This window comes from Hemiscyllium ocellatum, chromosome 4, assembly GCF_020745735.1.
Source record: "Hemiscyllium ocellatum isolate sHemOce1 chromosome 4, sHemOce1.pat.X.cur, whole genome shotgun sequence".
In the NCBI taxonomy this organism is placed as follows: Eukaryota; Metazoa; Chordata; class Chondrichthyes; order Orectolobiformes; family Hemiscylliidae; genus Hemiscyllium; species Hemiscyllium ocellatum.
Genome location: NC_083404.1, coordinates 141,697,266 through 141,710,687, shown reverse-complemented (window position 1 = coordinate 141,710,687; position 13,422 = coordinate 141,697,266). Strand labels below are relative to the sequence as shown.

At 46.7% G+C, this 13,422-nt stretch overlaps 2 protein-coding genes across 4 annotated transcripts in view; one reads left to right on the top strand and one right to left on the bottom strand.

The window, feature by feature from the left end:
• atg9b (autophagy related 9B) overlaps positions 1–8,491 on the bottom strand; it is a 60,304-nt gene extending 51,813 nt beyond the window's left edge. For 2 of the 3 annotated variants that reach the window (XM_060823947.1, XM_060823949.1), the window contains exon 1: positions 6,852–8,491. The gene's annotated coding sequence lies outside the window, so the exon portion shown is untranslated. Of the gene's footprint in view, positions 1–6,532; positions 6,609–6,851 lie in introns of those variants that run through there. The other variant, XM_060823948.1, reaches the window with a different exon arrangement.
• Positions 8,492–8,707: 216 nt separating this feature from the next.
• abcb8 (ATP-binding cassette, sub-family B (MDR/TAP), member 8) overlaps positions 8,708–13,422 on the top strand; it is a 53,470-nt gene continuing 48,755 nt past the window's right edge. Inside the window, exon 1 of the mRNA XM_060824545.1 lies at positions 8,708–8,923. Within this exon, the coding sequence (XP_060680528.1) occupies positions 8,820–8,923 (104 nt within the window). The 5' untranslated portion in view covers positions 8,708–8,819. The remainder of the gene's footprint in view (positions 8,924–13,422) is intronic.

Sequence of the window (13,422 nt, the reverse complement as noted above, 5' to 3'; positions counted from 1 at the left end):
CAAACTTAAATTTCATCCATTCATCCAACTCACAGATTGCGAATAGTAGAGATTCTTGCATTCACTCAACCAACCACACTCCACGAATTATAGCTTGCCAGCACAAAGGTGACCAATCTAAGCCTTTCACATCTGTCTTCCCTCCACCTCAATTTAAAACACTTCATAAACAATCACACCACATTCACAAATTTTGCTAATTTGTATCAGTATCGTTTTCTGGACCTTGAATATAAAGATTGTTTTACAGACAGTGCCAAGGAGCTTTGTAATATTTATGACATTGAAAGTGGTACACAAAGGTTGTTGCTGAATCAGCCAGGACTCAGTGAGTAGTGTGCTGTGTTGAAGTCAGGAAGTCATGGGATCAAATCCCACTACATAGACTTGAGTTCATTATTTAGGCCAATTATTTCAGCGCAGTGCTGAGGGAGCACCGCATTGCCAGAAGGTCAGCACTGCCAGAGGGGCAGTGTAGAGGGAGTGCTACGTTGACAGATGTGCTGCTTTTGGAGGATGTATTGTAGTTTTGGGTTCCACACTGTGGGAAGCATATTGATGTATTTAAGGTATGAAGGCAGAAATTTACCAAGGTACTGTCCAGCATGAGGGAATACATTTGCAAAGAAAGCCATGAAAAATTGGAGCTGAAAACAGGAGGTGAAGGGGGGATTCAGTGGAGATGCTAAAAATTATGAAGAATGGGTCAGAGCAGATAGAAACAAACTATTTCAGTACTGTAGGGTGACACAGGGATGATTAAATGTCAGAGATTTAAGAGCGAGAGCAGATCAAAATCTTACCTACAGGTTTCAGAGGCTTTGGAATTCACTGCCCAAACATTTGTCTGATGCAGGGACCACGGCTAAATTGAAAAACTGGAAAGATAAGTGGGTGAGAGAGAAGAGGGTAGAGATATGGGAGCATGGTGGGATTGGGACACTGCTCAAAGAGGGAGGAAGCACAAACATGGTTTGGAAAATTGAAACGTTGGCATTTTGATTATTTGGAGGAGGTTGCATGTTGAATTAGTGCTTAAAGCAGGAAAGGGTCCACCTCTAAGGAGTTTATAAAGCCTAATAAAGACAGTGACGATCAGACAGAAAGAGCTCATTCACAGCTTGGTTTGGTTGCTCTAAGGTACCTACGCATCTTTGTAAGAAATTACAAGTCCAACTCATTCAAGTAGCTCACAGGATTCTTATGAACAAGATTTGCTACTCTGCGCCCACCTACCCTCAATACTCTGACTTTTACCTGATCACAAGGGAATTAGTAATGTCGGATAATATCATACTAACTGAAAAAAGATATTTTGGTTTAGTGTTTGTGGACACTAGTGACATCCCGGAAATAACCGTTAACCAGGAATTGAAAGAGATGTAGGAACTCAAGGAAATTATAATTACCAGGGAAATAGTACTGAGTAAATTGTTTGAAATGTAATTTGACAGGTCCTGATGAATTTCATCCTCGCATTTTAAAAGCAGATAGCAGATGTGTTTATTTTAATTTTCAAAAATTCATTGACTTTGGGGAAGATTTTTTAGATTAGAAAATAGTTAATGTAACTCCTTTATTCAAAAAGGGAGGGAGAGAGGGAGAAAGCAGGAAATTACAGGCTAGCCAGCTTAAAATCCATCATAGGGAAAATGTTCAAAGCTTTTTACATTCTTAGATAAGGCACTTGGATAAGATCAAGGTGATCAGGCAGTACCAAAAATTGTGCTTGCACTGTAACTATTTATTGGGGTTCTTTGAAGAAGTAACTTGTGCTGTAGATAAAGGGGAACCCAATGGATGTACTGCAATTGGGCATTTGATAAGGTGACACATCAAAGACTATAGCAGAGAATAAAAGCGATGGTACTGGGGGTAACACGCTAGCATGGATAGAAGTTTGGCTGGCTAACAAAAAGCAGAGATTAGGAACAAATGGGTCTTTTCAGGCTGGCAGGATGTCACAAATTCTGTGCCAAAGGGGTTGGTGCTGCAGCCTCAACACTTTATAATTCATAAAAATAATTTGGACAAAGGGCCTGAAGTAAAGGTAGTAAATTTGCTGGTGACACAAAGATTGATAAGAAAATGAGGAGAACATAAGAAGATTACAATAGGATATGGATAGGTTAAGTGATTGGGCAAAGATCTGGCAAATGGAGTATAATGTGGGAAAGTCATTTTGGCAGAAAGAATTAAAAAAAGCATATTATCTAAATTGTGAGAGATTGCAGGACTCTGAGTTGCAGAGAGATCTGGGTGTCCTAGTGCATGACTCACAGAAGGTTAATATGCAGGTACAACAAATAACCAGGAAAGCTCATAGAATGTTATGTTTTACTGCTAGGGGAATTGAATGTAAAAGTAAGTTAAGCTTCAGTTATACAGGGCATTGATGAGACTGCATCTGGAATAACGTGTGCAGTACTGGTCACAGTAGATTAGATTAGATTCCCTACAGTGTGGAAACAGGCCCTTCGGCCCAACAAGTCCACACCGACCCTCCAAAGAGTAACCCACCCAGTCCCACTTCCCTCTGACTAATGCACCTAACAATATGGGCAATTTAGCATGGCCAATTTACCTGACCTGCACATCCTTGGACTGTGGGAGGAGACCGGAACACCTGGAGGAAACCCACGCAGACATGGGGAGAATGTGCAAACTCCACACAGACAGTCGCCGAGGCTGGAATCGAACCTGGGGCCCTGGTGCTGTGAGGCAGCAGTGCTAATCACTGAGCCACCATTCCAATAATGCATTGGAAGCAGTTCAGAGGTTTACTCAACTCATATCTGGAATGGGCAGATTGTCTTCTGAAAAAAAGGTTACACAGGCTAAGTCTGTATTCTCCAGAATTTAGAACAGTCAGAGTGACTTAACGGAAACTTAAAAAATCTTGAGGGGACTTGACTGGTGGACATTGAAAGGATGTTTACTCATGGAATCTAAAAACTGAGGATCATAGTTTTAAACTAAGTGGGACGCATTTAAAACAGGGATGAGGACATTTTTTCTTGAAGGGGGTTCAGAGTCTTTGCAAATTCCTTTCCTCAAAAGATAGTGGATAGAGAATCTTTAAATATTTTTAAAACACGGGTAAGTAGATTCTTAATAACCAAGGAGATGAAAGAATATTGGGAAATACAGGAATTTTCAGTTGAAGATAAAATCAAATAAGCCATGATATACTGAATGACAGCATAGGCCGAAAGGGCTGAGTAGCCTACTCTTACTTCCTTGCTCGTATATTCATTTACAGTGAATGACTGGCATTCTGGAGTTTGTTTTATGGAATGTTTATTAAACTACAATCTTGGAAACATGAAATATTGCAGATTAATAAGATAGAAACTCATTAAAAAAAACAAAAGTCTATGGTCTATTCGTACAGTTATAAAGAATAAAGACAGAATTGGGATAAGAAGGGATGAAATTTTCAGGATGGCAAACTGTAACTAGTGGAGTGCCATAGGGATCAATGACAGGGCCACAAATATTTACACTATGTATGTTAATGATTTGGATAAGGAAAGTGAATGTACTGCAGCCACATTTGTAGATGACACAAACGTAGGTGGGGAAGGCAAGTGATGAGGATGACACAAAGAGTCTGCTGAGGGATAGAGACAAGTTAAGCAAGTAGGAAAACTTGGCAGATGGAATATAATGTGAGAAAATGCTAGGTCATGCACTTTGGCTAGAGAATTGAGGAGTTGAATAATATTTAAATGGAGAAAGACTGCAGAAATCAACAGAACAGAAGGATATGGGAGTCATCATTCATGAATCTCAAAAGGTTGGCATCCAAGTTCAGTGCGTAATAAGGAAAGCAAATGGAATGTTAGGCTTCATTTCAAAGGGAATGGAGTACAAAAGCAGGAAGGTGTTGCTAAAACTACAAGGAACTAGTCAGATCACAGCTGGAGTACTGTGAACAGTTTGGGGTCTTTACCTCAGCAAAGAACACCGACATTGGAGGCCCTCCAGAAAAGGTCCACTAGGCTGGGCTAGAGGGAATATCTCAAACAGAGATTGGCCCTGTACTCATTGGGTAAAAAGTGAGGTCTGCAGATGCTGGAGATCAGAGCTGAAAATGTGTTGCTGGTTAAAGCACAGCAGGTCAGGCAGCATCCAAGGAACAGGAAATTCAATGTTTCGGGCAAAAGCCCTTCATCAGGAATGAGGAAAGTGTGTTCAGCAGACTAAGATAAAAGGTCTCAGCACCGTCCTTCTAACCTGCAATTTTCTTCCTGACCTCTCCGCCCCCACCCCACTCTGGACTATCACCCTCACCTTGACCTCCTTCCACCTATCACATCTCCATCGCCCCTCCCCCAAGTCCCTCCTCCCTACCTTTTATCTTAGCCTGCTGGACACACTTTCCTCATTCCTGATGAAGGGCTTTTGCCCGAAACGTCGAATTTCCTATTCCTCGGATGCTGCCTGACCTGCTGCGCTTTAACCAGCAACACATTTTCAGCTCTGTACTCATTGGAACTTAAAAGAATGACAGGAGACCTTATTGAAACATACAAGATTCTTAGGGATTTGACAGGTTAGATGTTGCTTCCCCACGTGGGACAATCGAGGACCAGCGGGCATAATCTCAGAATAAGAGGTTGCACAGTTAATACAAAAGGTGAGGAGTAATTTATTTTGTCAGAGGGTAGTGAATCTGTGGAATTATTTACCAGAAAGTGCTGTCAAGGTCAGGTCATCAAATATATATATTTTTAAGGCTCAGGAAGGGAATCAAAGTTTTATGTGGAAAGACAGGAAAGTAGGATTGAAGAAGATGCCTTCCAACGCATCTCACCCACATTCCACACCTCCGCCCTCAGATCCCACCCCTCCATCTGTAACAAGGACAGAACCCCTTGGTGCTCACCTTCCACCCTACAAACCTTCGCATAAACCAAATCATCCGCCGACATTTCCGCCACCTTCAAAAAGACCCCACCACCAGGGATATATTTCCCTCCCCACCCCTTTCCGCCTTCCACAAAGACCGTTCCCTCCGTGACTACCTGGTCAGGTCCATGCCCCCCTACGACCCACCCTCCCATCCTGGCACCTTCCCCTGCCACCGCAGGAACTGTAAAACCTACGCTCACACCTTCTCCCTCACCTCTATCTAAGGCCCTAAAGGAGCCTTCCATATCCATCAAAATATTACCTTCACATCCATTAATATCATTTATTGTATCTAATGCTCCCGATGCGGTCTCCTCTACATTGGGGAGTCTGGGCGCCTTCTAGCAGAGTTCTTTAGGGAACATCTCCGGGACACCCACACCAATCAACCACACCGCCCCGTGGCCCAACATTTCAAATCCCCCTCCCAATCTACCGAGGACATGGAGGTCTGGGCCTCCTTCACCACTGCTCCCTCACCACCAGAGGCCTGGAGGAAGAACGCCTCATCTTCCGCCTCGGAACACTTCAACCCCAGGGCATCAATGTGGACTTCAACAGTTTCCTCATTTCCCCTTCCCCCACCTCACCCTAGTTTCAAACTTCCAGCTCAGCACTGTCCCCATGACTTGTCCGGACTTGTCCTACCTGCCTAGCTCCTTTCCCACCTATCCACTCCACCCTCCCTGACCTATCACCTTCATCCCCTCCCCCACTTACCTATTGTACTCTATGCTACTTTTTACCCACCCCCACCCTCCTCTCGCTTATCTCTCCACGCTTCAGGCTCTCTGCCTTTATTCCTGATGAATGGCTTTTGCACGAAACGTCAATTTCGCTGCTCCTTGGATGCTGCCTGAACTGCTGTGTTCTTCCAGCACCATGAATCCAGAAATTGAAGATTATCAAATCAGCCATGAACTCATTGAATGGTGAAGCAGACCCAATGGGCTGAAGGGCCTAATTCCATTCCTTTGTCTTATGGCCTTATCTCAGCTGCAAAGAGATGCATCAGGGAGGTAACTCCCAGGCAGTGATATAATTTACCTCAACCTCATACATCACGATGACAGCAACTTCACAAGCCTCTTGCTCTATCTGGAAGTGACAGTAGAGCCTGTGCAAAGTGGGAGCACTTTGAAGCAGTAATGTCTCAATCCATTGCTAATACTGACAACAATTTAGTTCGCAAATTCACATGGAGCATTACCTAAGATCTACTATCCCCCCATAACAAAGAACTGGAAGCCAGGATGGTTAAACCAGAATCCAATCCACCTTCTTGTGCCACCTTAACATTGCACCATTCAAAATTAACAGTAAAGCTCACTGTGAAACAACTGAATCTAGATACAAATATAAAGACAGCTGCATCATAACAGTACAATGGGAATGAACAACTATGACTCGGGGTCAGCTACACTTGCTGTCCTTCATTTTGGGCCTGAGGGACCAATTTCAATAGGTGAGCCTTTATAACTTTACGATTGGTAGCACCCAACATCATCAGTGCACACAAATTTGTTGCTTCCAGTATCATGAAGCAGGCGCCTGCTTTATTATCCTTCCGTCCTCCCTCCTTAGCCCAGATGACACCAAGTTTAATGAAACTCACCCACAGGCCGGGTCCAGCTGACTCAGCACAGATCCAGGTTGGCTCCCGTTGCTGAGCTCAATCCTCTGAATGATATGAACCCGCATGTAGTGAGGGTGGGGTGTGGGTCTCCAGATAGTAAACATCCCATGAGGTGGGCAAGTAACGTAGCCAAGGTCAGCTCTCTGTTTTCAGAATGCCCTTGTAGAAATGCTGGATTGCATTACAGCCTCATGACAGATTTGGCAGCAGCTGTTTCTCTATATTAGTAACACGGGATTTTTGGATCTCCCACCCGTTTCACAACAACATACAAAACACACATGGGCCTGGTTCTTACCTTGAGTCATTCTTTGGGTAGACGGTGACATCTCATGCAGCCCTTCTTCTCCCTCCACTGCGTTCCTGTTACTCGCAGATCAAAACACTGACACACTAAACAACTCAACCTTCTCCCGGTTAAAGCATCCAATAAGCAGAGCAGACTGTGCAGCCAGCAGTCATTGCCTAACAGCAAGATGATTTGTCATCCTCTTCATCCTTACTGCACTCTCTCTTCTCATGGCCTAATGGCAAATAGTAGAGATCCCCTGCTTTCTCTCCACTCTCATCACTTCTATGCCACTCAGAAATGTGAAGGCATATCCATCAGAGTAAACTGTTCTCCCTCAGAGTCCCAATTCCTTGCCTCTTCTCCACTGATATTTTCCTAATGTGCCTCTCTTGCTCCAGTTTAATTTTATAGCCACAGGTAATGTCGAGAAATCCTTGCCCTGGCTTTCTGCGATATCCAACTGGCCCGCTTCTGATGAATTTTGCACGGTCAGTTTTCTCGCTGCTGTCTCCCTTGTTTCTGAACTCCTCTTGCCGTTTGTACACTGTGTGACAGTGTCTCTCTTCTTGTAGTATTTGTGCTCCTATTTATATTCCTTGTGCAGTCCGTTTATATCTGCCTGGTGTTTACATCACATTCCTTACACTTTGCCGTCTCACTCTCCTCTGTAGTTCCCATAGGTTGTTTTGCAGTGTATACTTGTTGTGACTTAATCCCTCTCTATTTTCCCCCGGGATTGAAAGCCTCTTTTTCTTTTCATGTAGTGTCAGCACTCTGTCGATTACTAGTCTGTGCCTTTTTGCTCACTGATTCTGTTGGCTCTCTGTTACTATTTCTTCTTCTTTCCTCTCCATGCTGTTCTTCAGAGTCTGTTTGTCTCTTTGCTCCCTTTCTATTACCTAGTTTGTTCTTCTTTGTTTCATTTGATTGTTGACTTTCCTGTCTGTTACCTTTTCTGGTTTCTGTTGATTGATCCTTGTCTTTTTCTTGAGCTTCTCTATCCTCCTCACGATTTATTTTCTCTCTGATTATACCCCTCTTTTTTCTCTCTCTGTTTTCTGTGTTCCACGTATATATATCACCTTCTCTCTTTTGTTCCTTTGGGCTATTTTTCCTCACTCCAACCTTTTTGCCTGTTTTCTTGATAAAGGTAGCTACACAAGTCTCATTTTCGTTTTATCCTTTCCCTTTGTCTTTAATGATCTTTTTTCTCCCCACACTCTGCGCCTTTATCCCTCTGTCTTTGTATTTCTTCCTCCCCTGGTTGTGCTGTCTCTCTCTCAGCACATCAATCTCGCTTCCTGCATGGCATTTCTCTCTCTCTCTCCCCTTTGTACTCTTTCCCTGTATCACTTGCAAGTGTTTTGCAATTTGCTCTCTCACCTCTTGTATTTTTTTCCTTCTCTCTCTCTCTCCCTTTATCTGTATTTCACTATCTCTCCTTGTATCTTACTCCTTTTCTTTCGACCTTTCTGTATGCTCGTCTATCTCCTTCTCTCGTCTTCAACCTCTCTCTCTAGCACCCTTGTATTTTCTCTCTCCACCCTTGTATCTATCTACTGTTTTCACCCCAAACTTTTAGTTTCTCCATCTATCCCTCTCTCCTTTTCTTCTTCTCTCCCTCCACAACAACCAACACAAATGACAGCTCTCGCCACTGACGTCACACAGATACAACCTCTGACCTCCACGGTTACATCACCGCCGACAGAAATAAATTAAAACAAACCACTACCATCTGGTCTTCCTCCTTTACTCGTATCAGATTCGGCGACGAGAACGTTTTTTAAAAAAAGAACCGCACCCAGAATGAAAATAAACCGCGGTAAACGAGGAAATCGCGCTCAGGATTGTGGGTTGGATTAAAGATGGCGCTGTGCGCGTTGCTGGGGAAACGGTGTTGAGCGATTTCCAACCCTCCCTCCACCCCTAAAGGGATTCGATCGTGGTTCTTTTGTGTTCATATCATCTGCAATGCTTCACCTGTGTCTGAGGAGCAGCGCGAAGAGTCGAAGGTTGTTCCCTATCTGCTCCGTGAAGACTCAGCCGCGAACGGGCGGGAGGACCAGCGCCGGCAGGTAGGGGGATGTGCTGGTGGAGAGAGGAGCCGGTTTTCGCAGAGCATGCTGGGAGATGTAGTTCTGTCTTTCCACCAGCTGCGACCACTCCAATAGGAAGGTGTGATGAGGAGAACTACAATCCCCGGCAACCATTTCAGACCGGGCAAACCGAACTTCACTCCCAACAGAGTGACACTGGGAATGGTAGATCCCGAGTCTGAGGCCAGTGGCAGCTCCAGATCACCTCAGAGGGATTTGAGAAAATTTATTTTTGCGTGGTGGGAATCTGGGATGCATGCTTGGGAGGATAGTTGAGGTAGTAACCTCATAACTTTTATAAAGTACTTAGATGACTTGAAATGTCATAATGTTCATGGATATGGGGCTAAGTGCAGCAAGGTGGGATTAGTGTAGATTTACATTAGCTTTTTTATGGGTATAGGTGAGATGCGCCAAGGCCTCTGTACACTATGAAGCGGAGGGCTTTTAGTCCTTCGGTCCCCGGGGTTGCCGTCGCCGCAGCCACTTCCGCCCCCAGTGACATTGCTTACCTGCACAACGACCACACTGCATGCGTCCCCGCCCCCACGCCGATCTCCGTCCCCGCCCCCACGCCCAGGTCCAGCCCCACACCAGGTCCTAGCTCCCTGCCCTGCCGTGTTTTCACCATCCCTCCAGACCTCCCCCTCTCTGAGGATGAAAGATCAGTCCTCGGCAGAGGCCTCACCTTCATTCCCCTACGCTCCCGGATGAACGAGTTCAACACGGGGCGAGACATCGAACAATTCTTCCGCTGCCTTCGCCTCCGCGCCTACTTCTTCAACCAGGATTCTCGCCCACCCTCTGACGACCCCTTCTCCTGCCTCCAACATACCCCATCCACCTAGACACCCCGTGCTGGCCTCTTACCTGCTCTCGATCTCTTTATTGCCAACTGTTGCCGCGACATTAACTGCCTCAACCTCTCACCCTCGGAACGTGCAGCCCTTCACTCCTTCCGTTCCAACCTCACTATCAAACCAGCAGACAAGGGAGGCGCGATGGTAGTTTGGCACACCAATCTTTACACCGCTGAGGCTAAAAGCCAGCTCGCGGACACCTCCTCCTACTGCCCCCTTGACTGTGACCCCACCTCCCTCCACCAAACCATCATCTCCCACACCATCCATAAACTCATCAGCTCAGGGGATCTCCCATCCACCGCCTCCAATCTCATAGTCCTACAACCCCGCACTGCCCGTTTCTACCTCCTGCCCAAAATCCACAAACCTGACTGCTCCAGCCGACCCATTGTCTCAGCCTGCTCCTGCCCCACCGAATTCAACTCTGCATACCTCGACACGGTCCTGTCCCCCTTAATCCAAGACCTCCCCGCTTACGTTCGGGACACCACCCACGCCCTCCACCCCCTTCATGATTTTTGCTTCCCCGGTCCCCAACGCCTTATCTTCACCATGGACATCCACTCCCTGTTCACCTCCATCCCCCGTCACGAAGGACTCCAAGCCCTCCACTACTTCCTTTCCCGCTGTACCAACCAGTACCCTTCTACTGACACCCTCCTTCGACTGACTGAACTGGTCCTCACTCTGAACAACTTCTCTTTCCAATCCTCCCACTTCCTCCAAACCAAAGGAATAGCCATGGGCACCCGCATGGGCCCCAGCTACGCCTGCCTCTTCGTAGGATATGTGGAACAGTCCATCTTCCGCAGCTATACTGGCACCACCCCCCACCCTTTCCTCCGCTACATTGATGACTGTATCGGCGCTGCCTCGTGCTCCCACGAGGAGGTTGAACAGTTCATCCAAATTTACCTGGACCGTCTCAGACTCCTCCGTCCCCTTCCTAGACCTCTCCATTTCTATCTCGAGCGACCGAATCAACACGGACATTTACTATAAACCGACCAACTCCTACAGCTACCTAGACTACACCTCCTCCCACCCTGCCCCCTGTAAAAATGCCATCCCATATTCCCAATGTCTTCGTCTCCACCATATCTGCTCCCAGGAGGACCAGTTCCAATACCGAACAAGACAGATGGCCTCCTTCTTCAAAGACCGCAATTTCCCCCCAGACCTGGTCGACGATGCTCTCCACCGCATCTCCTCCACTTCCCGCTCCTCTGCCCTTGAGCCCCGCCCCTCCAATTGCCACCAGGACAGAACCCCACTGGTCCTCACCTACCATTCCACCAACCTCCATATACATCGTATCATCCGTCATCATTTCCGCCACCTCCAAACGGACCCCACCACCAGGGATATATTTCCGTCCCCTCCCCTATCAGTGTTCCAAAAAGACCACTCCCTCCGTGACTCCCTCGTCAGGTCCACACCCCCCACCAACCCAACCTCCACTCCCAGCACCTTCCCCTGCAACCGCAAGAAATGCAAAACTTGCGCCCACATCTTCCCCCTTACTTCCCTCCAAAGCCCCAAGGGATCCTTCCATATCCGCCACAAATTCACCTGCACCTCCACACACATCATTTACTGCATCCGCTGCACCGGATGTGGCCTCCTCTATATTGGGGAGACAGGCCGCCTACTTGCGGAACGTTTCAGAGAACATCTCTGGGACACCCGGACTGACCAACCCAACCACCCCGTGGCTCAACACTTCAACTCCCCCTCCCACTCCACCAAGGACATGCAGGTCCTTGGACTCCTCCATCGCCAGACCATAACAACACGACGGCTGGAGGAAGAGCGCCTCACCTTCCGCCTAGGAACCCTCCACCCACAAGGGATGAACTCGGATTTCTCCAGTTTCCTCATTTCCCCTCCCCCCGCCTTGTCTCAGTCCGCACCACCTTCCTAACCTGCAATCTTCTTCCTGACCTCTCTGTCCCCACCTCCACTCTCACCTTAACCTCCTTCCACCTATCACATTTCCAATGCCCCTCCCCAAAGTCCCTCCTCCCTACCTTTTATCTTAGCCTGCTGGACACACTTTCCTCATTCCTGAAGAAGGGCTCATGCCCGAAACGTCGATTCTCCTGTTCCTTGGATGCTGCCTGACCTGCTGCGCTTTTCCAGCAACACATTTTCAGCTCTATCCTGGATGGTGTCAAGCTTCTTGAGTGTTGGACTTGCACCCTTCCAGGCAAGTGAGGGGCATTCCATTGCACTCCTGACTTGTGCCTTGTAGATCGTGGACAGGCATTGTGGAGCTGAGAGTTGAGTTACTTACTGCAGTATTCCAAGCCTCTGACTTGTCTTGTAGCCACTGAGTTTTTGTGGTGAGTCCAGTTCAGTTTCTGGAAAAATGGTAACCTCAACGATGTTAATAATGAGGGATTCAGTGATGGTTACACTATTGAATGTCGAGGGGTGGTGTTTCGATCATATCCTATTGGTGATCGTCATTGCCTGGCATTTGTGTGGTGCAAATGTACTTGCTACTTGTCAGCCCAAACCTGGATATTATCCAGATCTTCTTGCATTTGAACATGGAGTACTTCAGTATCTGAGGAGTCACGAATGGTACTGAACTTTGTACAATTATCAGTGAATGTCCCTATATCTGACCTTATGATGGAGGTACGATCATTGATTAAGCAGCTGAAGACAGTTGGCCTTAGGATTCTACCCTGAGGTACTTCTACAGAATGTCCTGAAGCTGAGATGACTGACTTCCGAATAACTATGACTATCTTCCTATATTGCATGTATAATTCCAGCCAGTGGAGAGTTTGCCCCTTGATACCCAGTGATTCCAGTTTTGACAGGGCTCCTTGAAACCACACTCAGTCAAATGCAACCTTGATGTCAAGAGCTGTCACTCTCATCTAACCTCTGGAATTCAGCTCTTTTGTCCATGATTGAATCAAATGAGCTGCAAATGTGTTGCTGGTCAAAGCACAGCAGGTTAGGCAGCATCTCAGGAATAGAGAATTCAACGTTTCGAGCATAAGCCCTTCATCAGGAATAAGAGAGAGAGAGCCAAGCAGGCTGAGATAAAAGGTAGGGAGGAGGGACTAGGGGGAGGGCGATGGAGGTGGGATAGGTGGAAGGAGGTCAAGGTGAGGGTGATAGGCCGGAGTGGGGTGGGGGCGGAGAGGTCAGGAAGAGGATTGCAGGTTAGGAGGGCGGTGCTGAGTTGAGGGAACCGACTGAGACAAGGTGGGGGGAGGGGAAATGAGGAAGCTGGAGAAATCTGAATCAAATGAGGTCAGGAGCTGAGTAGCCCTGGTGGAACCCAAACTGGGCAACACTGAACAGTTCTATCAAGCAGCTGCTGCTTGATAGAACTGTTGATGACGCCTTCCATCATTTTACTGATGATCATGAGTAGACTGATGGGGCAGTAATTGGCTGGTTAGATTTGTCCTGCTTTTTACATAGGACATACCTGGGCAATTTTCCACATTGTCAGAAAGATGCCAGTGTTGCAACTGTATTGGAAGGACTTGGCTAGGGGAGTGGCAAGTTCTAGAGCATGAATATTGTTAAGGCCTGTTGCCTTTGCAACATTCAGTGACTCCCACTATTTTGTGATATCAAGTGAAG